Source organism: Arvicola amphibius, chromosome 12 (genome assembly GCF_903992535.2).
Source record: "Arvicola amphibius chromosome 12, mArvAmp1.2, whole genome shotgun sequence".
NCBI lineage: Eukaryota > Metazoa > Chordata > Mammalia > Rodentia > Cricetidae > Arvicola > Arvicola amphibius.
This window is the reverse complement of record NC_052058.2, coordinates 5,353,058-5,377,946: the sequence shown is the minus strand read 5'-3', so window position 1 is coordinate 5,377,946 and position 24,889 is coordinate 5,353,058. Positions and strand designations below refer to the sequence as shown.

At 51.8% G+C, this 24,889-nt stretch overlaps 1 protein-coding gene across 1 annotated transcript in view; it reads right to left on the bottom strand.

The window, feature by feature from the left end:
- Smyd2 (SET and MYND domain containing 2) overlaps window positions 1–24,889 on the bottom strand; it is a 42,255-nt gene that overhangs the window by 1,230 nt on the left and 16,136 nt on the right. The window contains exons 3-11 of the mRNA XM_038349905.1: window positions 18,681–18,791; window positions 16,618–16,678; window positions 15,636–15,760; window positions 10,917–10,984; window positions 7,718–7,820; window positions 5,116–5,226; window positions 3,899–4,019; window positions 2,284–2,458; window positions 631–739 (exon numbers count right to left, since the gene is read on the bottom strand). Coding sequence (XP_038205833.1) covers window positions 631–739; window positions 2,284–2,458; window positions 3,899–4,019; window positions 5,116–5,226; window positions 7,718–7,820; window positions 10,917–10,984; window positions 15,636–15,760; window positions 16,618–16,678; window positions 18,681–18,791 — 984 coding nt within the window. The remainder of the gene's footprint in view (window positions 1–630; window positions 740–2,283; window positions 2,459–3,898; window positions 4,020–5,115; window positions 5,227–7,717; window positions 7,821–10,916; window positions 10,985–15,635; window positions 15,761–16,617; window positions 16,679–18,680; window positions 18,792–24,889) is intronic.

Genomic DNA, 24,889 nt, shown 5'->3' with positions numbered 1-24,889 from the left:
CGGAGGCTGCCTTCTGCCTCCATATTTATTAGTACACCTGTACATATGCACATGTACACCTACACATGTGTATACACCCACACACACCCACACACACACACCAATGGCACATGCCTGGGGGCCCTGTGCCTTTTAAAGCTTCCAGCTTCAAGGGTCCTACCTGAAGGGCCACTGTGCACCTAGACTCATCTGAGCCCTCCACATCAGGAAACTACCTCATTGCTGGAAGAGGAACCCATGTGCGATGGGCTTCCATGAATGAAGATCAGTTAAGTTCATTTTAGAATTTGCCCAGGCAACATCCCAACACTGAATGACTCTAGATCCAGCCCCTGATTGAGACCAGGCATTGGATTTTCAATCCTAAAATGCAGGCAAGAGAACCCGTTCCCCAGCTCTCCCAGTCCAGCCCCTTGCTGTGTGCACTACTATCCTGAAGGGGCCTGGTCAGACAAAGAGCAGGCTTAGCAGCAGCTCCCACCTCTATCTGCAGAAAGCACCCCGGAATGCCACGGCCAGAGGGTAGCCTAGAGCTGCTCCCCTCCACTCCTGCGGTCACCGGCCTCCCCTGGCACAAGGGCACTCAGCAGACTTCACTGCCGGGACGCCCCAGCCCCCAGCCCCACGTACCTTCTTCAGAGCCTTCTCCCCAGCAGCCTTGTTCTCCAGGCCCAGGTACAGTCTTCCCAGCTTGAGCCACATGGAGGCCACATTGAGGGAGTACACAGGGTAGTGCTTACTGGAATGGGAGGAAAACAGGTCACCACATCGGAGGCTGCCCAGCTCTCTACAGCAGCCGGGTTTCCCCAGAGTCCACCAAGTCCTGGGCCGAGTGTGAGAGTGGGCTCGTACACACTGTCAGGGACACTGTAGGTGCTTTGTGGTGTGTGTTCAGGTGAAGCTCCATCAGAACTGCTGGGGAAATCTTAGCATGATGTGTGCATAAACACGCACAGCCCACTTTTCTATTTTAGCTACGCTCAGAGACACTGGGGAAACTGTCAAGCAATTACTACTTCCAGATGGGCAGCAACCAGGCCTCCTCCCTCCCATCAGACACACAGCCCCTCCACACACACATGCACACACACACACACAAACACGCACACTCACGTGTGCATGCTCATACTCACACAGATTCACAAACAGTCTCTGAACAGCCCGACTGTCCACTACACCCTAAGCCCGCAGAAACCAGAACACCCGATTCATCTCTCTCTGCTCTCTAGCTGAGGACCGAGTGTCTGGGTCAGGTTTTCTCTCTGCTGTGAGCTCAGGTCTGCTTGATGGGGTTTGCTAAGAAAGAGCCATTTCCTTGGGAATGCAGCCCAGGATATAGTTGTAGGTGAGCGTGGAAGATGTGTTCGTTATGGGCTCCATTCTGTCCGTGCTGATCCTCTGAACTCCCAGGCAGGAGAAGGCAAGCTGCCTAGAGAAGCCTTGGGTCTGCACCTCCCCCAACCCCCGAAGCTTAGGAAGGGGCCAATGGCTACTGCTGTCTGCCTGTGTCCCTCTCTGAGGAAGGTTAGAGACCAGTGAACTTCCTCATCCCTCCAGGAACAGCGGAAAGGTCAGAGGTCCCCAGTTTAGCTCATTCCAGGAGCAGGTTTGCGGAGCCGGCTTCCTCGTTGGCTCCCCCTGCTGGCGATCCAGGGCACAGTGGGTAAGTGGATAGCAGAGATTAGAGGGAAAGCTTTACTTCCAGCCCTGAGTCTTAGAGCCTGGGCTTCTCAAACTCACCAGGATTACCCGGCATACTCTGAGGGAAGGGGACTTCCAGTCTAACGCTCACACTGTTCCGTAGCCTATCCCCCAAATGCCTACTGTACAAGCTTTGGGGAGCTCTGCCGTGATGGGGCCTCAGCCTTGGAGTGGTTGGCCAGAGGCCGATGACAACGCTATGACTTCCTGTCTCCCACATTAATGTCTGGTGACCCTCTAGGGTGAGCCATTTCTTTGAGTCATCACCACTACAGGTTGGAATCCCATCTTGTTTTATTCGACTCTGAGGAGGAGACCCCAGTAACCACTGCTAGCCACAGATCAGCTCAGTGTGAAAAGGCAGAAGGAAGGGGGCGGCGTGCATGAGTTGTTGGGGGAAAGGAGGCCTCTGGGATACCCCACCCCCACTTCCACTCACCAGATCACAAGTGCTATTTAACATAGGAGAGGTAGGCATCGACTCTAGACAAGACTCCTCCCACACGGGGCGGGACAAGGGGCGGGACGGGCGATGAGGCCACCATGCTCAGGCCGAGACACCCCGTTCCACTCGGTGCTCACCTGTAGGGCTTGATGATCTTCTGCCCGTACCTCAGGGCTCCTTCCCAGTCCTGCATGTACAGGCAGACGCCCATGGCCTGGTACATCATATGCAGCATGTACACATTGCTATCCTCGAACACGGAGCTCATCTTCTCCTGGCTAAGCTCGCAGATCTCCAGCAGCTCACTAGGGGGTGCTTAAGGTCAAGGAAATGACGCATCCCAGGTGGGGCGGGGCATCTCAGACGGGGAGGGGTATCCCAGGCAGGGCGGGGCATCTCAGAAGGGGCGGGGCACCCCAGGCAGGGCAGATGTCTCAGGCCACACACCCCTCACCTCTGGGAAGAGTGAAGTCCAGAAAGGACAAAAGAATTAAAGGGAATTGCCATTTCCTTTCAGAAACTAGGAAAGCCCCCAGACCTTACGTGCTAAGCAATGGACAGCACAGGCCAGCAGTGAGGATGGAGCCCACCATCTTCAGTGAAGCCCCAGTGTCACCCAGGCTCTGAGCCTGAGCACCACAGGGTTTCCCCAGGAGCATTTTAGGGAGCTGTGCCCCACGGAAGCTTCCCAAACACAGGGTACAACTGCAATCCTGCCTCTCAAGAGCAAACAATATGTCACACAGGCCTGGTGGTGGCTGTTCAGGAGGCCAAGTTGATGTGCAGGTACAAAGCCTGCCTGGGTTATGGTAGGCCTTCATTATCAGCCTAGATCACACCAAAAATACAGGTCTCAAAACTCCCAAAGAGACCGTGGGCAACACTTGAGTTACTGCCCAGCCCACCATCCTCCCCATGGGTTTCAAGAAATCAAAAAACAAACAAAAAAAAAAACAACAACAAAAAAACCAATAACAACAACAAACAAAAGCTGGGCATTGGTGGCACACACCTTTAATCCCAGCATTTGGGAGGCAGAGTTTGAAGTCAGCCTGGTCTACAAGAGCTAGTTCCACAAGAGGATGCAAAGCTACAGAGAAACTCTGTCCCAAAAAACCAAAATAAATAAATAAATAAATAAATAAATAAATAAATAAATAAATAGTAAAAGGGTTGGAGACAAAGTTCAGAGGCAGAGCAAATGCAAGGCTTCAGGTTCAATCCCTAATTCCGAAGTAAGAAAGAAAGGGAGGGAGGGAGGTGGGGGGGGAGAGTGAATAAAGGGAAAGTTTTAAATTCTGTCCTCTGGGATGCAAATCCCAAGAACACACTGTGCTGCTGTGTGAGACCATGGATTTGGGCGATCAACGCCCCAGACCTGCCACCGCCAAGTGTCCCTGCTGTCCACAAAGCTCTCTCTCCATCTCTAGGTGGCAATGGCTGCTAGTCAGTATCCTGTGGCCTGAGAGAAGCAAGGTTCTTAGCACTGTGCCTACCTGCACTAAAACATTGGCACACACGGCTCCTCCAGGGGGTAGCTTTCCCCCACGCGGCACCCCAACCACTGTAGTCTAGTGAGGACAGCATCCTGGGCTGCTGGTATCTGTCTTCCCACAGGAGACCTCCTTCCTTCCGTATTCAAAACCTTACTCCCACCCTCTCCTACTCCCTTCCTCCAGCTTCCCACCACCCCTTGCTAGTGAGAGATGATAGTACGGCAGTACGCCCAGACGGGACACATGGAAAGGTTATATTTGTAGTGCTTGGCCCTTCGGAATTCCTCAATGACGTTGCGTGCGTATCTGACCATGTCTCGGACGGCTTCTGCCTGTGGTGGACTGCTGAGCTTCCGGATTTCCACCTTGGCCTTGTCCTAAGGGGGATGACCACAGTGTGAGGTGCCCCCTCCAGGGCAAACTGCTCAAATCATCCCTGCGTTCTCACAGAGGCCGAGGCTCGGGCAGGGTCTAAAAGAAGCCCTATTCTGTTCACTCTTTACAGAACCATGAACAGGAGCTTTCTGGTCAGTCTCCTGAGGCAGGATCCCAAGAGTGTTTTCTATAGGTGGAGGTCTGTGTTTGCCCGTCTAGACGTCAGGAGAGACCAGTGACCAGGGCTGGCCTTACAAATCCATAATGTGGGCCATGTAGGACCTGGACACAAGTTCAAGAAGCCTGAGCCTGACTGTGTGTGACTATCCAGGTGCAGGCCAGAGGTCAGCTTCGGATGTCATTCTTCAGGTAGCTTCACCTTGCTTTGCAGAGCGGGAGGGGTGTGTGTGTGTGTGTGTGTGTGTGTGTGTGTGTGTGTGTGTATGCCTGCGTGCAAGGGCACAGAGGAGGATCTCATGTACACTCCTCTCTCTACCTCATTCCCTTCAGCAAGGGTCTTTCACAGCACCTGAAGCGAGGATGCCAAGCTGCAAGCCCCACCAATCCCACCTCTGTGCTCCCTACACATATACACCCTCAGCGCTGCGGTTCCGGGTGCACATAGTAACACATGCCCTTTTATATGTTCTTGGGATTTGAACGTGGATCTTCATGTTTACCCTAAGGTAATAGCACCAGCCCCCACTTTGCTTTCTGAGGCTCATCAAGCAGGCCAGGCCAGGCTCTGGTGATCTGCCTGTCTCTGTCCTCACTCCACCCCCACCCCAGCACTGGGACTGTAAATTCACTTCCTTGTGTGTGCAGGGCGGCACTCTGCTGAGGCCATCTTCACAGCCTGGGCCATCACTTCTTTCTAAAGAACAGAAACCCGGTAGAGCCTCCTCCCACCTGCACCGCAGACTGGGGACGTTTCTCCGGCTGAGCAGAGCCTCATCTACCTGGATTCCCCTGCCTGTCCTTGTCACATGGGTTAAAAGGGTCAAGGTGCCCTGTGTGTGGGGAGAGGCTGGAGTGGGCTCACAGAAGGGACCCGGTACCCGTGTGCACCCTTCTCCTCCGCTCCATCAGCGGACTGACCTTGTCCTTGGTGGTACACTCCCGGCACTCGCAGGTGAAGAAATAGGAGTCTCTTAACCGGTCGTTCCTGTCTTCTGTTGGATACAGCAGGTCAATATAGCTGGTGAACACCTAGGGTACAAAAGGCCATACGTCTGCAAGAGGAAACGCAATTCCTGCCACTCTGTGGCTTTGCAAACCTCTGACGAGGATGATAGGGAGAGAAAGCAAGCAGGGCGGCCACTCAAGGTCACATGGCTTCCTTCAACACTGGATCTCTTCGAAGGCTGAGGAACTGTATCCATCTCCCTGTGGTGCCGAGACGGTCTACAGGCTCAGTCCCTAAACCAGGAACTAAGAGATGCAAGGACCCTTCACCTTCTCTCACCAAAAATCAGGGCTCAGGGACAGGAGCAAGGGCCTCAGGACTCCATCTAGCCCTATTTACTTCTTGTTATATCCTAGCCTGCAATGGCTCCAGGCCCTCACCGCTGTTTCTGCTGGGTGTGTGCAGGGGAGAATGAGGCCTTACACACCCAGGTCTGTTCACCTGTCCTCCTGAAATCATGCAAAAGAGCAGGGGGGCTCTGAGTAGCCTAGGGGGCAGTGCAGTAAACATGGCTTCCAGGATACAAGTGGCTGTGGCCTCACTTAGCAACAGCTGCGACCCTGACCCCAGGGAACATGGAAGGTTTCCTTCATTCTCCTGGCCTTGCCTGTTACAGAATGGTCTGGAACGAAGACCTGAAGCCTACAGAGAAGGTCAGCCCTTGCGGGTGTGCCAGACCTTTTGACTTTGCAACGTGATGTTATTATATAGCTTATGCCTGAGAATCATGCAATCAAGTTTTTTTTAAAAAAAAAATCACAAAGATTTGATATTTTAAATGTTTATGAATCTGTGTTGAGAGCCTTTCGCAGCTCTACTCAGCCACATGGTGCCCATCACCTATTCATAGGGACGGCAATGCCTGCATCCCACACACCTGGGCACTGTCCAAACGTCATCAGTGTGGCAGGGTCCACGGGCCACACTGTCATTCAGTCAGGGACAACAGCACAGGGTGGTAGCCGGTCCCTTACCGGTGCCTCCCTGGCTCAAGAGGCAAGCCTGGGGCATATCTTGGTTCCATCTAATACCTGGAACCCAGAGGAATTGGCTCCTTTCCGTCTGCAGGCAAATAACCCCGGAAGTACTGACTTCTCAAAACTGAAGTCACCACAGAAACAATCTACAAATGTATGCCAACAAAGAAAGAAAAACACCAGCCAGCCAGGCCCTGCAACACAGGTGTGGCAAGGAAGGGAGCCTGACTCCTTGCCGTGATGGGTAGACAGTGCAACAAGGGACACGTCCAGAAGATGGCGACAAAGGCCACTCCTGGGGCACCGTCCAAGGCTCGCACAGCCTATCCAGGAGGACAGGCCGTTTGCCTCTCTGGTCAGTCTATGGAAGCCAGGGTTGGGCATTTTACTCTGCTTTGGTTTCAAAGGGGCCTAAGGCTCGTCTCCACAAACCACTCATGTATCCTGGCTCCAGACTGGACACCTACCTCATGCGGGGCTTAGCAAAGAGAAAGAAGGGGCGTGAATGTTAGCTGTGGACCCCTGAAAAACGGAAATCAAAGCTTTCTGTCACTTAGCACGGACATGTCCCTCAAAACAGCAGTAACTGAACCTAGAAAGCGTAATCACACAAGCATCAGACAATCTGACCACAGCATCAGAAAGAGAAGCAGTGCAGGGAACGGGTAATGAAGCATGTCTCTTTCTATACCCCACATTAAGGAAAGAAGCTGGAGCCTCCTGTCCCCAAAGTGCCTCTACCTCCCTGAGTTGGGCATGCACCTGGCCAGGGTCCCTTTCTAAGAAGAGAACCTCAAAGACAGGCCACTTGGAGCCGAGCCTCACCAGGTCTTGCTGGGCTATCTACTTAACAACGTGCTGGTTAACACTGCCAACTGGACAGGGCTGGACCCACAAAACCAGAACCTTCCTTCACTTAGTTGCTTTTGTTGAGCATTCTACTACCACAAGAGAAGTAACAAGTCCAGACAATGATGTTTAGTTTTGTGGAGGAAGAACTCACCAACCAGCCGTCTCACAACGGGGATACACAGACTATAAATCCTGGCTAAGAACTTAACTGAAGGGGGCTGGAGAGATGACTCAATGGTTAAGAGAATTTGTTCTTACAGAGGACCCAGGTTCAATCCCCAGCACCTACATGGTGCTGTAGACCCAGATCTAGGAAACCCACAGCCATGAACATGATATGCATACATACATGAATACATAAATGCATGCATGAATACATACATACATACATTCATACATACATACAAGGAATTCAGATACACAAAGTAAAATGAATGAATTTTTGGGAAAAAAAGTTTAATTCAAATTTATTTCTTGTTTCTGTCTGGCCTAAGGAAGTGGTGAGCACCCATGGATTCCCAAGAGACATCAAGCCAAGTCCCAAACTTGACAGATAGCCCAGGGAAGGCCCAGGGCCCATACAGTTTGGCAGCATGGGTCACTATGGTGATACCACATAGACCAGGCCCTCTGCCTGTCACAACAGCCTGAGTCCAGTGCCCAACCACCATGTCTGCCATCTCACCTCATCTCCTGGGTGGATCTCCTGTACGGCTCTGACTTCGGCCACGGTCCCTTTGTAGGTCACAATAACATTAGGGCAGCAGCTGTGGTTCATCAACGCGACACTGTCAATCAAAAGAGGAAACCTGGTTGCCCGAAGGCTGCAGGCAGACTGCTCAACTGACTCGCGGCTTACCTGTCTGATGGCTGAGAGGGACGGAGTCTCCGTAAGACGGTTAAAAGTACACAGACAACTGAGACTATTCTAAGAGAATGTTCTCTGCGCATTTAGAATAATGCCTGGCCTTTCTAGGTTTTGTTGTCTTATTTTGTTTTGTTTTTTTAAGACAAGGTCTCACTCATCCCAGGGTGATCAAGAATTCAGCACGTAGCCAGGGGTGACCTTGACACCTTGATTCCTCATGCCACCACGCCCAGTTTACGTAGTGCTGGGGCCCAAACCCAGGGCTTCATGCATGCTAGGCTAGGTAAGCACGGTACCAGTGAGCCATACCCTCAGTCCCAATGCCTAACACGTTCTTTCAACATATTCAGATAGGAAATCCTCATATGAAATATGATCTCTAAGCGATACGTGAAAAGTAGCATCTACCGGAGTATTCCTTCTGGGCAGGCTCAAACAACAATGCTGGCAGCTGGCTGCCCCCAGGTACACACGGGCGTGAGACAAAGGGGCTGTCTTTCTGTCTAAGTGGATCATTTCTCAAATGTTCCCTTCAGATGTCGAGAAATGCCAGCTGCTTGCGGGGGGCGGAGGCTGTGATCCCCGCCCCAGGACCCAGAGAAGCACCTCAATCTCCAAATCTGGGAAATTGGGACATGGCCTCTCCTGCTGCTCACTGTCTGCTTTTTAGGGACAGTGACAGAGAGACTCGCCTAGGCGAGGTGCTTTGAGCTTTCTGATTATATCAAGGTCAAAGTTCTAAGAACAGAAACTTCTAAACTACAGGGGAAGGTGCTTGATCTCACAAATGCTGCCTTTGAAATCACACACTCATGTGATTTCAGCCCCAAAGGATTTTTCCCCAATTAAAAACGCCCAGCAACTGGGGCTTCCGCTCTTGTGGGCACACCTGTCCATGTGAACGGCCACTCAGAGCACCAGCACTGCCTGACCCAGGAGACCAGACAGAACCCTTCTCTGGCTTGCCCCAGGGCGCGAAAAAGGAAAGGGATCTCAGAGCCATTACAGGTGGACTGCTCCAGAGGGCCAGTTCTGGGGCGGGGTGGTGGGGGGGGTGACTCTGCCTCTCTCCTGCCTACTAGAGCTCTAAGGAGAGTGGGTGACTGGCTTTACATCCGGGGTGGACAGACAGCCAGTTCTTGGTCTTGTTGCCAGGGAGGAACATCTCCACCTTGTACTACAGCCTACTTGGATTCCTGACCAGGGACGCAGGGATGCACAGGGCATCAGGCCCCAGGATGTCTGCTAAGCAAAGTTTCCAAAGGGCATGTTAAGAGACAAGCAGAGCAGGCTTCTAGAACCATCTTGGAGAAGGGTTAGCCCGCCTGCACTCTCTCTCTCTCTCTCTCTCTCTCTCAATAGACAGTTGAACATGGTGGGGAGGGCACTAAGAAAGTTAGCCAAGCAACGCAGTATCCAAGATTGCCACTTCTGGCCACCATGGGAGACAGTGGGGACGCAAATTCAGACCCCTCAGACATTCATGAACAGAGGCCAATGTGCAGAGCTCAGCTCAGCACCGAAGCTGTTCAGGTTGTCCTCACAGAATCCATGCCTGTTCTTTTCTCTGTTCTCGTCCCAGCTACAGAAGCCTAAGAGTCCCTGATGAAAGGCATGCTGGTCCTCAGCAAGCTTCTGCCCGAGACTGACCACACCTTGGCTTCAGGGCCAACGCCAGTCGCTCTCTCTCCTGTGAGAGCTGCAGGAACCAGGGTCTGCTCACTCAGGTCCCTTCCTTCTGACTCCCCTGATGCCTGCAGCTGGCAGCAGATAAACGCATCAGGAACTGGTGTATGGCAGGTGAGGAGCAGATGGCATCCTTGGCACAGTGTGGATCAACTCAGGGCCTACAGAGGCTCCCCTGGCCACCTGTGAAGTAGGGGCCAATCACTCTGAATTTCCATGAACAACAGAGCCGTGAAGATCTCCATATTAGCCAGCCTTTCAGGGAGCATCCAGATATCCCTGAAGTCATGAGGAAAAACACCTGGTAACACTGAAACTTTTCTCCATTCTCCCTCCAGCGCAGTGTCCGTCCCTCCAGTTTAGCGCCTGTCCCTCCAGCTCAGCGTCCGTCCCTCCAGCTCAGCGTCCGTCCCTCCAGCTCAGCGTCTGTCCCTCCAGCTCAGCATCCGTCCCTCCAGCTCAGCGTCCGTCCCTCCAGCTCAGCATCTGTCCCTCCAGCTCAGCATCCGTCCCTCCAGCTCAGCATCCGTCCCTCCAGCTCAGCGTCTGTCCAGCTCAGCGTCCGTCCCTCCAGCTCAGCATCTGTCCCTCCAGCTCAGCGTCCGTCCCTCCAGCTCAGCGTCTGTCCAGCTCAGCATCCGTCCCTCCAGCTCAGCGTCCGTCCCTCCAGCTCAGCATCCGTCCCTCCAGCTCAGCATCCATCCCTCCAGCTCAGCGTCCGTCCCTCCAGCTCAGCGTACATCCCTCCAGCTCAGCGTCCGTCCCTCCAGCTCAGCGTCCATCCCTCCAGCTCAGCGTCCATCCCTCCAGCTCAGCGTCCATCCCTCCAGCTCAGCGTCTGTCCCTCCAGCTCAGCGTCCGTCCCTCCAGCTCAGCATCCGTCCCTCCAGCTCAGCGTCCGTCCCTCCAGCTCAGCGTCCCTCCATTTTCCAAAATGGGCAGCTGGGTAAGAGCTGACATATTCTCTCCCCAAACCATGACTAACTCTTGTATTGGCAATTAATGTCTCACTTTGAGCATAAGAAACAAGATTTCCAGAGCCGCGGGCCTGCCGAGAATGCGCTTCAGCAGGCCACAGGGTGTTCCTCTCTGCACTGATACTCCTTAACAACAGCCTGGGCCCGGCAGGATGTCACTGCCATCGCTCTGCTACCTGCCACCCTCGGATCCTCAAGTGTAGGGGAAATATTTTGAAATCTAGTAGATTAAAAAGATGTCTTAATTCACTTGGCGTTTCATGCCTGCCACACGCAGTCGGACGGGTTATGTAAAAACCAAATTAGCGTTAAATAAGTACAAAGGGGAAGGAACGAAGTCAGACTCAACCTACTCAGGGAATATCGCCGATCCCAAATGAGAGAGCTCTTCGTCTTCAATGGTGAAGCCATTACAGTTCACCTGCAGCGAGACGGGGAGAAAGAGAGAAACCTCCGGTTACAGCTCCCCCACCCCAGCCCACAGCACCTCTTCAGCCTGCGCCAAATCAGCCAAGACGTTCTGGCTTGGGGACGTGGAAGCTGCCCATGCAGCATGGCATCCTCCGTCCAGTAAAATCTACCCAACGGCTCTGAGTGCCAACAAACGGAAGCAGACGAGCCGCCGTCAGAGCTCCTCTCTGCATGGCTGCCCGCAGAGCTGCAGTGGAGGGCACTGTGGGAACATGCAATGGGGCTTCTGGGCGGGGGGGGGGGGGGGTAAGTCAGACTGCCTCGGGTCAGGAGCTTCAATGAGACCACGGTGTGTGTATGTGTGCCCCAATGAGACCACAGTATGTGTGTATACGTGTGTGTGTGTGTGTGTGTGTGTGCGCATGTGCACCCATGTACGTGACTTAGATCCCCTCCCCAAATCATTTATCCTTAGAAAGGAATCTGGTGACCCAATGTCTACCTCAGGAGGTGAGGTGATAAGTTCAAACCCTTCACTCATCTATGGAAGTATGGTCCCTTCCTCTGAGAGGTAAAGAAACCAAGAACCCCGAGCAATGATGTTTCAGCCAAATCAATCTCCGGTCCCTCTCTCATCTTTGAACACTGCATTTAGAACACTGAGGGCATAGATTAGAATTGGGCTGGGGAAATGGCTCAGTCATGGCCCCACAAGCATGAAGACCTGAGTTTGAACCCCAGAAGTCATGTAAAAAGAACGCTGGGCATACAGTGTAATCCCAGCCCCGGGGAGGTGGAGATAGACAGACCCCTGGAGCTCCCAGGCTGTCTGCCTGGCCTAACCAGAGAGCCCCAGACCCCAGCGACTGGCTCATCTCAAAACACAAAGGACAGTTCTAGAGAAAGAACATACAAGGTTGGCCTCTGACTTCCTCACGTGCATGGGTGTGCCCACGCACAAGCACCTGCACACTCATGTGAACAGACACTCTCTCCAATGGCAGCTCTCACCACACTGGAGGTCTAGCTCAAGATGAACAGGCTAAAAGGACCGCTACGAGTGCCGACTCTGCTCATTTCTCTTTCCACAGATAGTGTGCAGGGCGCTTTACACAAAAGGAGGATCATGGAAACGTTCAGAGGTTGGGAGAGAATCCCACAGGTGTTCTCTGTAAGGACCGAAAAGCTCAGGGATGGATGACTCAGTGTCTTCTCTAAGAGGATGAGAAAGGAACCAGCGTTACAGTCACAAAGCCAGTGACGAGCACTGGGACTCACGAGACTGCGAGCTGTGAGCAAACCGACTTACTTCCTCCCACTGCTGGAGACACGGCCACACCTCTGAAGGTTTCTTCCAAAGAGCACTGCCGAACACCACGCTGGGTGCCCCCGACCCCTCACCTCACAAGCCCTCAGTATCGTGCTAGCATGAATGCTGCAGTCCACCGTACAAACAGCCAGGGCTCCCGGGTCCCACGGCGGAGTGAGCGGTTCAAGGATGTGTGACGTGACAGCATAAAGGGAGTCACGGTTCACCCAGGACGTTCTGACAAAGCCCGGCGTCTGCACACCAGACTATGCTTGCAACTCCTTTTTAAAAACTCTGTGTGAGAACTGGGATGGAAGGGCTGTGTGGGAGGTTCAAGGACAGCCTCTGCCATTGGAGCTCACCCTTCCACCTTATTTTACACAGGGTCTCGTTTGCGGCAGCATAAGCCAGGCCTGCTGCCGTGCAAGCCTCTGGGGGCTCTCCTCTCCCTCTCATACTGCCTGAGGACCACTGCTGGGGTGACTGGTGCTCAGGACTGCATCTGGCTTAAAGGGGGTGCTGGGGTCTGAACTTGGGTCCTCACGCTTGCCTGGCAAGTGCATCCCCGACCCTTTAACCAGGAGCTGCCAGCCCACATTCGGTAGGATGAACTGGGATTTTCTTGTGTCAACAAAATTTCTTTAGCATGAACTCCATCCCTAGGTGTTTCTGGCTAGGTACCGGGTGATAACTTTCTCCTGCTGGACTCATGCCTCACGGTACCCACAGTGGCTGGCAAATGCTTGCTAAATAAAAGAGAGAATGGGAGATTCCTGGGGTTCATGATGTGAAATTCTCAAACAATCAATAAAAAACAGAGATATCAAAACAGATGGAGGGGCAGCCAGCTCCCCAGCCTTTGGGGGCTGAGCTGTGGCTCTCTGATCTGCAGCCCCTCTCTTTACCCTTCCCATCCCTCCCCTTATGCTGTGGGAGTATGCACGCATGTTCTCCTACGGACATGCTGTGAGAGTGTGCACGCATGTTCTCCTATGGACATGCTGTGGGAGTGTGCATGCATGTTCTCCTATGGACCTAAGTGTAATCACGCTTCCTTCTGGAGAGGCAGCGGTGGTGTTTGAGCCAAACTACACAGCAATTTCCCTGCCAGCCTCCCTCCCTTCTGAGATGTCCCTGGAGAGGAAAAGTGAACTTGTACATTAGAGAAGATGCATGAGCTATGGTTCTCCCCCCCCCTCCCCCCCCCCGCCCGAGTCAAACCAGGCGTAAGTGCCTTGCTAAAGCTATCTCATAATTAGCATTTAAACTAGATGCAGGCTGCACATCCAATACTCTCTCAGCCGTGCGCAGGTCTGCAGTGATTAAAGAAGCAACTCACAGGGCTGCAGTCACCTTCAGCTGCCAGCTGCCGCTGCGTTACCCGACAAGAGCCTCCTCAGCTGGGTGAAAGGTTCAGGGCAGAACAGCACACACCCGCTGGAGCTGAGGCAAGGCTAGGGGGCAAGGTGGGCACGAGCACATTTCCTCTGAGCTCTAGCATTTTCTCCGGGAGCACTGGATTCCTCCCAAAACTCACACAAGGACTTTGTGGTGTATGGGGCTTTGGATGCAGCTCAGTTGGTGGAATGTTGGCCCAGATCACAGGAAACCCTGGGTGTGGTGGTGCATACCTGAATCCCTGCACTTGGGAAGCTTGGTGTCATTCCTGGGTACACAGTGAGTCTGAGACTAGCCTGTGCTACAAGAGAGCCTATTGAAAGGAAAACTGAAGCGAAGCCGGCTTGTGGCACACAAACAGCTTTGAATAGATACTAAGATTTTATCAATGTAAAGGTCATAAGGAATAAATTCCTAGTTGTATGCAGGTATGCACACACCTGCACGGGTTCCCTCAGGCACACACACACACACACACACACACACACACACACACACACCTAATTTCATTTCCCCACACGTACACTTGACCTTTGATGTGAACGTGCGGTGTGATCTGAGCCAAGTGCGCGCATGGAAGGCCTACCGGCATGCATTGCACTATTAAAGGAAAGGTCTTCTTGGTCATTGCCTGTGACAAACTTCACGTGGCTGTTCTACCTTCATGTAACCACGTCTGAGCGAGAAGAACCTCCTGTGTGTACAGTTTCCCAACCTCGGTCCCCACCCCTGCACCTAACATCTGCGGGTGTTGTGATGGTTAGTACTGGCTGTCGACCTGCCAGGATTAAAGTTTGCTACAGATACACCCCTCTGGGCATGTCTGAGGGGGACCAGGTCGATCCACGTGGGAAGACCTGATGTGGACACGGGCTGGGGTACGGACTGAACGTAAAGCATCCTGCACAGTAGCACGGGTCTCTCTAGCCCAGTCACCCGCCTTCCCAGCATGGACCGCACCCTCAAATCATGAGCCCAGATAAATTACCCCTTCCTGGAGCTGCTTTTGTTGGTTGTCTCTCCACAGCCGTGACACAGATGCTTGGGAGGGTGCAAACCAGGTGTGGAAATGAGCACAACCATGGGCTTCCATCTTAACTCTCCATACTGGAATCCAGGATTCCTTCTGCAGGGAGTACCTGATCATCATCACATGGCGGAAATACGCTGCATAATCACTAGGTCCGTGGCTAATCCACTGAACCGTCAGCAGTGTTGCTCAGTGGGGTCGAAGTGGGGAAAGACTCACTTCTCCCTTCCCTCTGTCATAATGCTCAGTGCACGGTTACTGTTTTCACTCATTGTTAGCATGTGGGGTAAGTGTGTGTGTGTGTGTGTCTGTGCATGTATGAGTGTGTGTGTGTATGAATGTGTGTATGTGTGTATCTGTGCTTATGCGTGTATGAGTGTGTATGAATGTGTGTGTCTATGTGTGTGTCTGTGCTTGTGCATGTATGTGTCTCTGCATGTATATGTATGTGTGTGTGTGTGTGTCTCTGTGTGTATGACGGTGGGGGATATGAAGGTCAGAAGACAACCTTGGGTGTTGTTTCTCAGACAATGTCCACCTTGTTTTATTGTATTTTATTTTTACTTTATGTGTATGAATGTGCTGCCTGTATGTATGTATAATGCATGCCCTGTACCCATGGAGGTCAGAAGAGGTCATAGGATCTCCTAGAACTGGAGTTACAGATAGTTCTGAGTCACCATGTGGGAGCTGGGAACCGAACCCAAGTCCTCAGTAAGAGCAGCAAATGCTCTGAGCTATCTCTCTATCCCAGCCCACCTTGTTTCTTGAGAAAAGGTCTCTCATTGGCCTGGAACTCGATAAGGGAGCCAGGTGGCCTGTGCCACTGAGTCCCAGGTTTGCATCTGTTTCACAGGGCCCAGGACCTTGTCAGAAAGGGCACGGGAAGGGAAAACAAAATCTCCCGTGTGCTGGCACCCTCACCTGGGCGAAGAGCACCACGAGGCTGCTGTGGTCGGGGAGCTCCAGGTGTCTGGAGTAGAACTGACGGAGAGCAGCGATATCACTCTGGATCAGGTCCTTCTTCTCGTTGTCCAGCTTGTCCAGATCTGTGTGAAACAATCCGTTAGCACAGAAACCCTGGGTCCCTCCTGCTACAAACAGCAGGGCCGTCTACACCGAGCCCTGGAGAACACATTCCCCATGATGTGGTCTAAATGAAGAACTGTCTCTTCCTCCATCAGTCAGAGGTCATGCAGGCACGAAATTCCACCTGACCATGAGCAGTGAGGTCAGAGAGAAGCAACTGTAGATGACATCCAACCTCACTGTCCCTTACTGGGCCCTGGGATCTGGTTCACCATCAAACAGCTGGACAGCCCTGATTGAATGCCTTTAGGTAAAGCCATCACCAGGGAACTGAGGAAATAGTTCAGTTGGTAAATTGTGTCCCCCCAAGGCTGTCTTCTGGCTTCCACATAAACCTGTACATGTGTGCGTGAACACCTGCATACGCGCACAGCACATGTGTGCACACACAGACACCAGTTTTTCTAGACTGCAGAGTAATTAATACCCAAAACACCCAGCATGCCAGGGGCAGAGAGGGCCACTGTGTGAGCCCTGACACCCAGCGTGCCGGGGCAGAGAGGACCACTGTGTGAGCCCTGACACCCAGAGTGCCAGGAGCAGGGAGCACCACTGTGTGAGCCCCGACACCCAGAGTGCCAGGAGTACAGGACCATTGTGTGAGCCCCAATCTCCCCTGATCAACTCCTAGTCAACTTGTAAACTTAGGAGAGAAACAATGCTAGGCACATATTTCAAAATAAAACACAGGTCAAAATACAACAGTTTTAAAAATCACCATCCTTAATAAGAGAATGAGTTATTTCTGCCTTCAATCCACCTGATGCGAATTCAATTGCATCTAAAATAAGAGAGCATCCACTAGAAAAATACGTACGGGATTCAAACTCCTTTACGGCCAATAGTTTCTCTGAAGGCGTCCTCTCTGGGTGGATTTTCTAGAAATTGGTGACAAAATCACAGAGAAACATTAGTGCCCGGGCTCAAACACACCCTTGTTCTGTCCAAGTGAAGACAACACAACCATGTTCAAGGAAAAAGGCCACTCAAGAGTCCACACTAGGCTCTGAGTCTGCCTGACCTCCAGATCCAAAGGCCTTGTTTTAAAAGCATTTGAAAGGGTCCACAGTATCCCTAACGCCCTAATACCCTGCACACACAGTAGGCTCGGAAATGCTCATTACAGAGAAGAACGGGGCCAGAAAACAAGTTTTTAGGGCCCTGACTTAAAAGGATGGCGTCTACAGACAAACCATCCTATTTATTACTTCTCCTTCTAAAAAAGAACAAAATGAAAACCCCCATCCATTTCCCACTTTCTTTAAGCATAGGCTAAAATGCTCTCAAATTCCACATTTCAAAAGGAACACGTAGGGTTGTATCTGCAAGCCCAGCGACACTTGAAACGCCTGCCGCCTTTGTTCTAGACGCCCTAAGAGGAGCTAACAATAGCGAAGCCACGAGGCTTTGAGAACATGAATAAACTTGGTGTTGACAGGAGTTCAAAGGCAGAGCTCAGGAGCTGGCCCGAGGCCTGGGCTTTGTAATCTGGCCATTCAATTTGGGGATACAGGTGGTTGGTCTAGCAGGGCGCTCTCACCTCCCTAGTTAACATGTTAAGCTTCCCCTAGGTAGTTGGTCATCTGTCTCCCCTATTCCTAGAATACAAATGGTCTGTTTTTTTTTTTTTTTATTTTAATCACCTATTCCTATGGAGATGAAAAAGTCGGCCAGGTAACTTTTCATTTAATAGCTGATTAGTGGTAATTATAACAAAAAATAAAGGGAACCTCTAAACTCATCCCAGCATGCAGACAGCGGACGGGCACAGGGCACACTTCTGTGAGAAGTCATCCTGCCTTGGGGGTGGGGGCACCTCACTCAGGAAAGTACACAGCTCCTTCTGGGTCCTTAAGACGGCACTGACAGCAACCGTGGGAAGGCAGAGGGAAGGCAGGGCTTGATGTAACGATGGACTGATTACCCCCAGACCTCACCATTCACAGCCTCCCCATTTCTTTCCGCCACAGACCATTAGTTCACGGGGAACTGTCATTTAAGAAGGGGCAGGTGGCCTTCCCAGGAGAAAATCACCCTCATCTCTGAGCTTCACTCTGTTCCACTTACTCCAGCCACCTGACCCCAGCTGAGCGCAGTGGAAAGATGACCTCAGAGTTCTAGAATGTTCTACTTCTGTTTACACACCCAGGATCCTAAATTTGATCTGGGGACAAGCACATGCTAACCATTACAATCACATCCATCTTAGGTTAAAACGACAACGTAGAAGCTGGAAGGCGCTGGTAGGGATACGAAAGTCGGAGGGGGGTGAAGTTTAAGCCTTAAAACAAATCTATAGCTCAGAGACCCACACAGACGCAGACAGCCAAACCTCTACCCTCCACAGGCAGGCTGCCTCCCGAGCTCCTCTATGTTTCAGAGGATCACAGAGACAAACTCCTTATGTCTTCCCACTGACTTCAAAATTTGACAGACAAGGCAGGCCGTTCTCGAGCGCTCGGGAAGGACTGACCACACTCTCACAAGTCGATGGGGAGCAAAAGGACACAGAAGAAAGGGGACAGGACAGCTCCACACGGCACCAGGATTCCCTGGCCTGCCCGGCTCACATGGAGCTCTAGGAATTCCTGGCCAGGTCTGTTCTTCCATGCTACAAAGTCATGACCGTTTTCCATGTAAATAAATCCCCCAAGAAACTCCAAATTGAACTGGTACGGCTATATTCCTCTTCTGGGGGAGGCAATGTCCTATGTGCCCAGGGAAAACAGCCAAGATTACGCCCGAGTGCCCTCCCATTACACCCAGATGTGACTGAAGCTGAACTCCAAGGATCCTGAGCCACATGCTCAGCCTGGCTCAGCACCCATCTTTCTGACCTTCCATAAACGAATGCAGCTAAACGTTATCACATTTCCCCACCTGTTTGGCCAGGATCCGGGCTGTGAGCCGCACCGTCTCCGAAGGATTCCAGCTCTCCCCGAAAACAACCATAGATGAGCACTCCAGCTTGTGAAGAGGCCAGTCTTCCTTCTGGGCAGGGGTCGTAAAACAAAGCTGTCAATGTATGGACACATCCTCACACGGAGAGACACACAGACACACACATGCATACACACAGACATAAAGACACACACACACAATATAGACAAAAGAACACAGTCACACACAGATGGACAGGCACATAGACACAGACACATAGACATACAGACATGCACACAGATACAGACACAGGCTCACAGTCACACACAGATGAACAAACATACATAGACACATAGACACAGACACACAAGCATACACATACATACACAGATACAGACATAGGCACACAGTCGCACAGAGATGGGCAGACACACAGAGACACACAGATACAGACACACAAACACACACACACAGATACAGACATAGGCACATAGGCACACAGAGATGAACAGACACACAGAGATACATAGACACACACACAGATACAGACATAGGCACCCAGTCACACATGGACAGACACACACACATACAGACTAAAGTATGAAGAGAATGCAATAAGACCCTTAGTCTAGGTCAAGTAGAACTAGAACACGCTTCCTCTTGGAAAGCTGGGAATGTTCACAAACTAGACTCAATAATATATTTTAAAGACAGATACAATCCTTTGACTTTAATTCTATCTCAATCAAGGTGTCTTTTGTTGTTGTCTGGGGATGATTTTAAGGGTTCATGCTCAGGCCTGGAATTGACTATGTAGTCTCAGACATAGCAGTCCTCCTGCCTCAGCCTCCTGAGTGCTGGGATGACAAGCGGGAGCCATCATGCGTGACAGTTTCTTATTTTCTTCCTCAGCCGTTCCTGCCTGGAAGTCTGTGTGGGCTGAGACTGAAGGAGGGCAGGGGCCCTGGATAACGGGTCTGCCTGTACTGCTGTGTATCCCCAGCTCTGGTCTCAAGCAAAGACAAACTGCTGGCAACTCTCTCTCAGCCATTTTGTACAACTCAGAGTCTGCCATGCACCCAGGGCCCAGCAAAAACATCTATAGGGGACCTAGCGATACAGGTCCTTCAGATTCTTCTATTAGAGCAACTATATCCCTTCGTATCTTGCCTTGAAGTCTCTCTGCCCCGGTAGAGAGGTGAAGCCTGCAGTCAACAGTGGAGGAGTGGGAACCCAGCTGTGGAGAACGGGAGGGTAGCAGAGGACACAGTGGCGCTTTGAAAATCAAAAAGGAAGTACTCTCGGTGAGAGCAAATGATAGCACAGAAGCTGGTGGCAGGCACCATGGAAGGCCACTGGAAACTCACCTGTCACCCCAATATCACTACGAACTGATTTCAAAAGGAAAACAAAACAAACAACAAACAGTTTTTGTGGAGTGCTGGTGTGGCAGCTTCTCACAGAACAATCCAAGTCAAGAAAAGCAGCCGTCTTGGTTAGCGTTCATTGTAAACTCGACGCATCGGAGATGGAAACTTTAAATAAAGAATTGCCTTGACCAGACTGATCTGTGACCACATCTGTAAGAGAGTGTCTTGATTGATTATGATGTGGGAGGGCCCAGCCTACTGTGGGAGGCACCATCCCTAGGCAGGTGGGCCTGGGCTATAAGAAAGCAGGCTGAGCATATACCTGACCACGCCAGCAGGCAGCGTTTCTCCAAGGTTTCTGTCTCGGTGCCTGCTGTGAGGCCCGCACTGACTGCTGTTTAGGGTGTATGACCTCGGAGGACAAGCCAAATCAGCCCTTTCCTCTACAGGTTCCTTTCTAACCACAGCAACAGAGAGGGGAGGAACCTCAGCAGTGGCAGAAATAGCTGAGATCTCAGGAGCAGGGGCTGGAGGACAGTGGACGTACTGTTGGATGCTTGTGGACTTATAGGAGCCCAGAACTTATCTCTCCTGTGCACAATGGTCTGTGCCGCTCTGCCCTCTGCCTTCCTCAGCTCAGCAAATATCAAGTCCATTCCTTCAGAAGCCTACAACAAACACCCAAAGTCACCCTAGAAGCAACAGGACCTGAGTTTGAGCCCCCAGACCCTTGTAAAAAAGCTGAGTGAGGTAGAATGCTTGTAATTTCAGTACCGGGGAGGCAGAGACAGCAGGATCCCTGGGGACTCATTGGCCGGACTCCCCAGCCTAACTGGCTAGCCCCAGGCTACTGAGACCCTACCTCAAAAACCCAAGGTGGGCAACTCCTCAAGAATGGCACCCAAAGGTGACTGACTCTGAGTACACAACACAAGCACACACACACACACACACACACACACACACACACACACACACGGGGAGCGGGGTGCAGACTCATCTCTCTGCTGTCAGGACCAGTCAGCCAGCCAGCCATGCCAAGATTACTACCACATTCCTTTAGCTGCAGTCATGCCTTTTCCCTTTGCCTAGAGAAGACTGAGTGTAGGAGAAGGGCACCCTTAAATAGAACCGGAGTCTCAGCTCAGAACCCTTGAGGTCTTCTCAGCTTGCATAGAAGGCCAACTCCTTAGCACAACGTGCAAGGCTGCGAGGACAAGAGTTCTCCTGGCCTGGCTGGCACACTCTCGGTTGCCACAGCATCATCCTTCTCGTTCCCTCTCTCAAGGCCCAGGCCCCTGCAGTATTTGCTGTCTAGCTCTAGCTCCCAGATTGTCACATGGCTCCCTGGCTGTCCCTGGTCTCCACACCTGTCCCTCCTTGGTCTCCTTCTCAAGCCACCGGCCCCAAACAGCCCTTTCCTCTTCCTCCCACCCCTCGAGTTCTGCTTCTCAGTTCTCATGACACCCTGCATATGACATGATTACCCCCGTTAGAATAAAGGAATCCCCTCTGCTTTGTTCACAGGTGGGACCCCAGGTCCTATACCCAAGTCCGGTATTCATAAGGCATTCAGGAGAGCTGCTGGGTGATTGCCCCCCCCACCTCCGGTCCCTCTCCTCCACCGAACCCCAAGGGAAAGACACAAAATCCGTCCCCATGATTTACTGCAGCGCCTGACACATCCTCGGGGCTCAAGTTCTGTGCCAAGCTGCTCGGCGGAGTTAAGTAACACTGTGCCCGATGTAACTGAGAGCGGAGAGAAGAAAAGATAAGATACACCCTCGGGAGCACAGGAGCTGTTTTTAGCTGGAGTCTAAACCACAGGGCACAGGTATGAGGCAGAGGAGGGAATGGGTCCAGCAGACTCCGCCCTAGCCTGGGCAGGCACAGGGTATAGAATAAGGGACGAGAAAGCCTATCACAACTAAGGACAAGCAACACCAGCAGGTAGGACAGAGGGACAAATGCCCCTCTGGAACTCCAGGAACTTAAAAAAAAAAGCCTGGCTTAAGACAGGATCTGCAGCCAGGCCTGTGGTACACCCCTTTAATCCCAGCAATAGGGAGGTAGAGGCAGGTGGTCTCTGAGTTCAAGGCCAGCCTGGTCTACAGAACAAATTCTAGGCCAGCCAAGGCTACACAGCAAAAACCTGTCTTGAAAATCCCAGGGTCTCTACACTTGGTTTCCTTGACCGTGAGAAAGAAGAGAAACACTGTTTACAATTGTATCGATACAGCATATTTCTTCAAATAATTAATTTAAAATTAATGTTCATGTAAATAATACCTCACACTGACTTTTATGATGGGTCTCTCTCTCTCTCAAGAGAAGAGAACCTCACCCAGTGGAGCCCTGTGCAGGAATGTAGAGGTCCTGGAGCAGGACGGCCACCAGTCTGGGACTCTCAGAGACCCCATTCAGACTGTGCTTGGTAGCAGCTCTGGAGGCCATGCAGCCTCTTAATCCCTGAGTGCCTGTCTGCGAGGCTGTGACTAACATGATCCTCCCCTTACTTAGCAGGTCTGCAACTCTGAGTCTGTGATTTCACACCTTCCAACGGTGGTGATCGACCATGGCCCAGAGCCTGTGGGGTGCACGGGGGCCCTTCAAAGTGGACAACGGTGGTGATCGACCACGGCCCAGAGCCTGTGGGGTGCACGGGGGCCCTTCAAAGTGGACAGTTGGCATCACTCACACAGACTCGGAACTTCACGGGCGATCCCGGGCGTCAGCATATGAGAAGCAAGAGACGTGGGCAACAGCCGCTCTTAATTAGTGTTAGTAATTAAGCCAGCCTTGCTGCTGACACTGGAAGCAAGGGAGGGGACAGAGTGTTTGACTTCAAGTAGTTTGTGAGCATGTTAGAACAGGAAGTACAATCGAGGACACAGGAAATGCCGAACTCATGACAACAAGGATGAACTTTAGAATCGACTTTGGTTCGTTTGAGATTCTTTCCAGAAGGTGATGCAGGAGATGTGGATTAAGGGGAAATGACAGATACAGACTCCAATGGCACGGTTTATTTTTAACTGAAAAATTAGGGCCTGAAGAGATGGGTCGGTGGTTAAGAGTACAGACGGCTCTTCCAGAGGCCCTGGGTTTAGCTCCCAGCACCCACACGGAGGCTCACACCGTGTGTAACCAGCTCCAGAGGATCTGACACCCACTTCTGACCTTCATGGACGCCAGGCACTAACATGGGACACAGATATACTCACGAGCAAAATACCCATACACATCTAAAAAATTAAAAATTTTGAAAAGAAAAGGAGAACTAGAATCTGGTAGACGTATCAGCTAGTTTTGAGCATTTTGTTTGCTTCCCGTTTTTGTTTTAAGAAACAGAGACTCATGTAGCCCAGGTTGGTCTAGAACTCCTACAACGCCAAGGCTGGCCTTGAACTCTCCCCTCCCCTCCCAAATGCTAAGAGAACAGGTGAATGTTCAATCAACTCAACTTGATTCTCGTGGTGCTGAGGATCGAACCCAGACCCTCATGCGTGTGCAGCAAGAACCCTACCAACTGAGCTACATCCCATAAGCTCTGCTTGCAGCTTTTACTGAGAGCACTCTCTTCTATCAGAGGCATCTGATTGTGAGTGAGGAACTGTGTCACGGGGCACACACACTGTGCGTGAGGGAAAAGCAGAGGTGATTATGACATTGAGTTTTCTGCTGAGCAAATAAGACTGTCTTCTTGGATAAGGTATCCAGATTTTTGCCAAGAAGCCCCCTTTTCTTTCTCTGATGCATGGGGTTTCCACTATTCCAATAGACTGCTCAAAACGCACGCTGTTGACCTGCCTCATGCAGATGAGACTTAACAGGCAAAACAGCCAGAACATGCCACAGGGCTGAGAACATGCCACAGGGCTGAGAACATGCCACAGGGCTGAGAACATGCCACAGCACCGAGAACATGCCACAGGGCTTCTGCTCTGCCCCCGTGACTGCCAGGAGGAAGAGTGGGAAAGACTCAAAGGGACCGTGGAGCACTGAACCACGACTGCACTCCCCACCAAGAGATGTACTGAACTCCCACCCACAGGCCGTTCTTCCTGGTGGTAATGGTGGACGAACGGAGAGCAGAGTGCTCACCACAGCGCATGCGGCTCAGGGTTGGGTAGGAGACCACAGTGAGCTCACAGCACTGGACCCAGAACTCTGGGCCATGCATGGCCTCCCCAACAATGACAGGGTCCTATCAGCTCGGGGTCAGACACTTCCTGAGCTTCAGCCCGGCACTGCCCTCTGTGTCTGGGCATCTAACTCCTCCTGCCATTCTTGTACAATACACGGCTCCGTAGTCACTTAGTTCTTCATTACCACCGCCTGAAAACCCTCTGTGGCCATGAGCCTGTTTCTTCAGAAGACAGGCAAAAAAAGAAAGGGGAAAGAAAAAGAAACTTTCGGTTAAATCTAGCCTGCCACCTTTAGAAATAAGAGGCTCCAGAAGCCACGTCACAGGTGCCACCTACAAGGATACTTGGTCATTAGACACCCAGTTGAAACACAGAAATCGCAGCTGCAGAGGCTGTCCCCAAGCACCTTGTCCTCAGGCTGAGGGACCAGGAGGCTCCACTGGGGCTATCAGAGCTTAGCACCTCTGAACAAGTCTCAGGGCTCCTTCCCCCACGCACCAGGGCTCCTCCCCACCACCTCACTATGACACAGCCAACCTCCAGCTGGCCTTCGGGAGGGACTGAGCAAACTCTCAGGGAGAGCAATCATTCTGGCACAGATGTTAATTAGCCCGCCCCAAACGAGCTGCAAAGCTGCAAACCGGGAAGACTAGAGCATCAGGCACCACAGGGACACCTCAAAACCCCAATG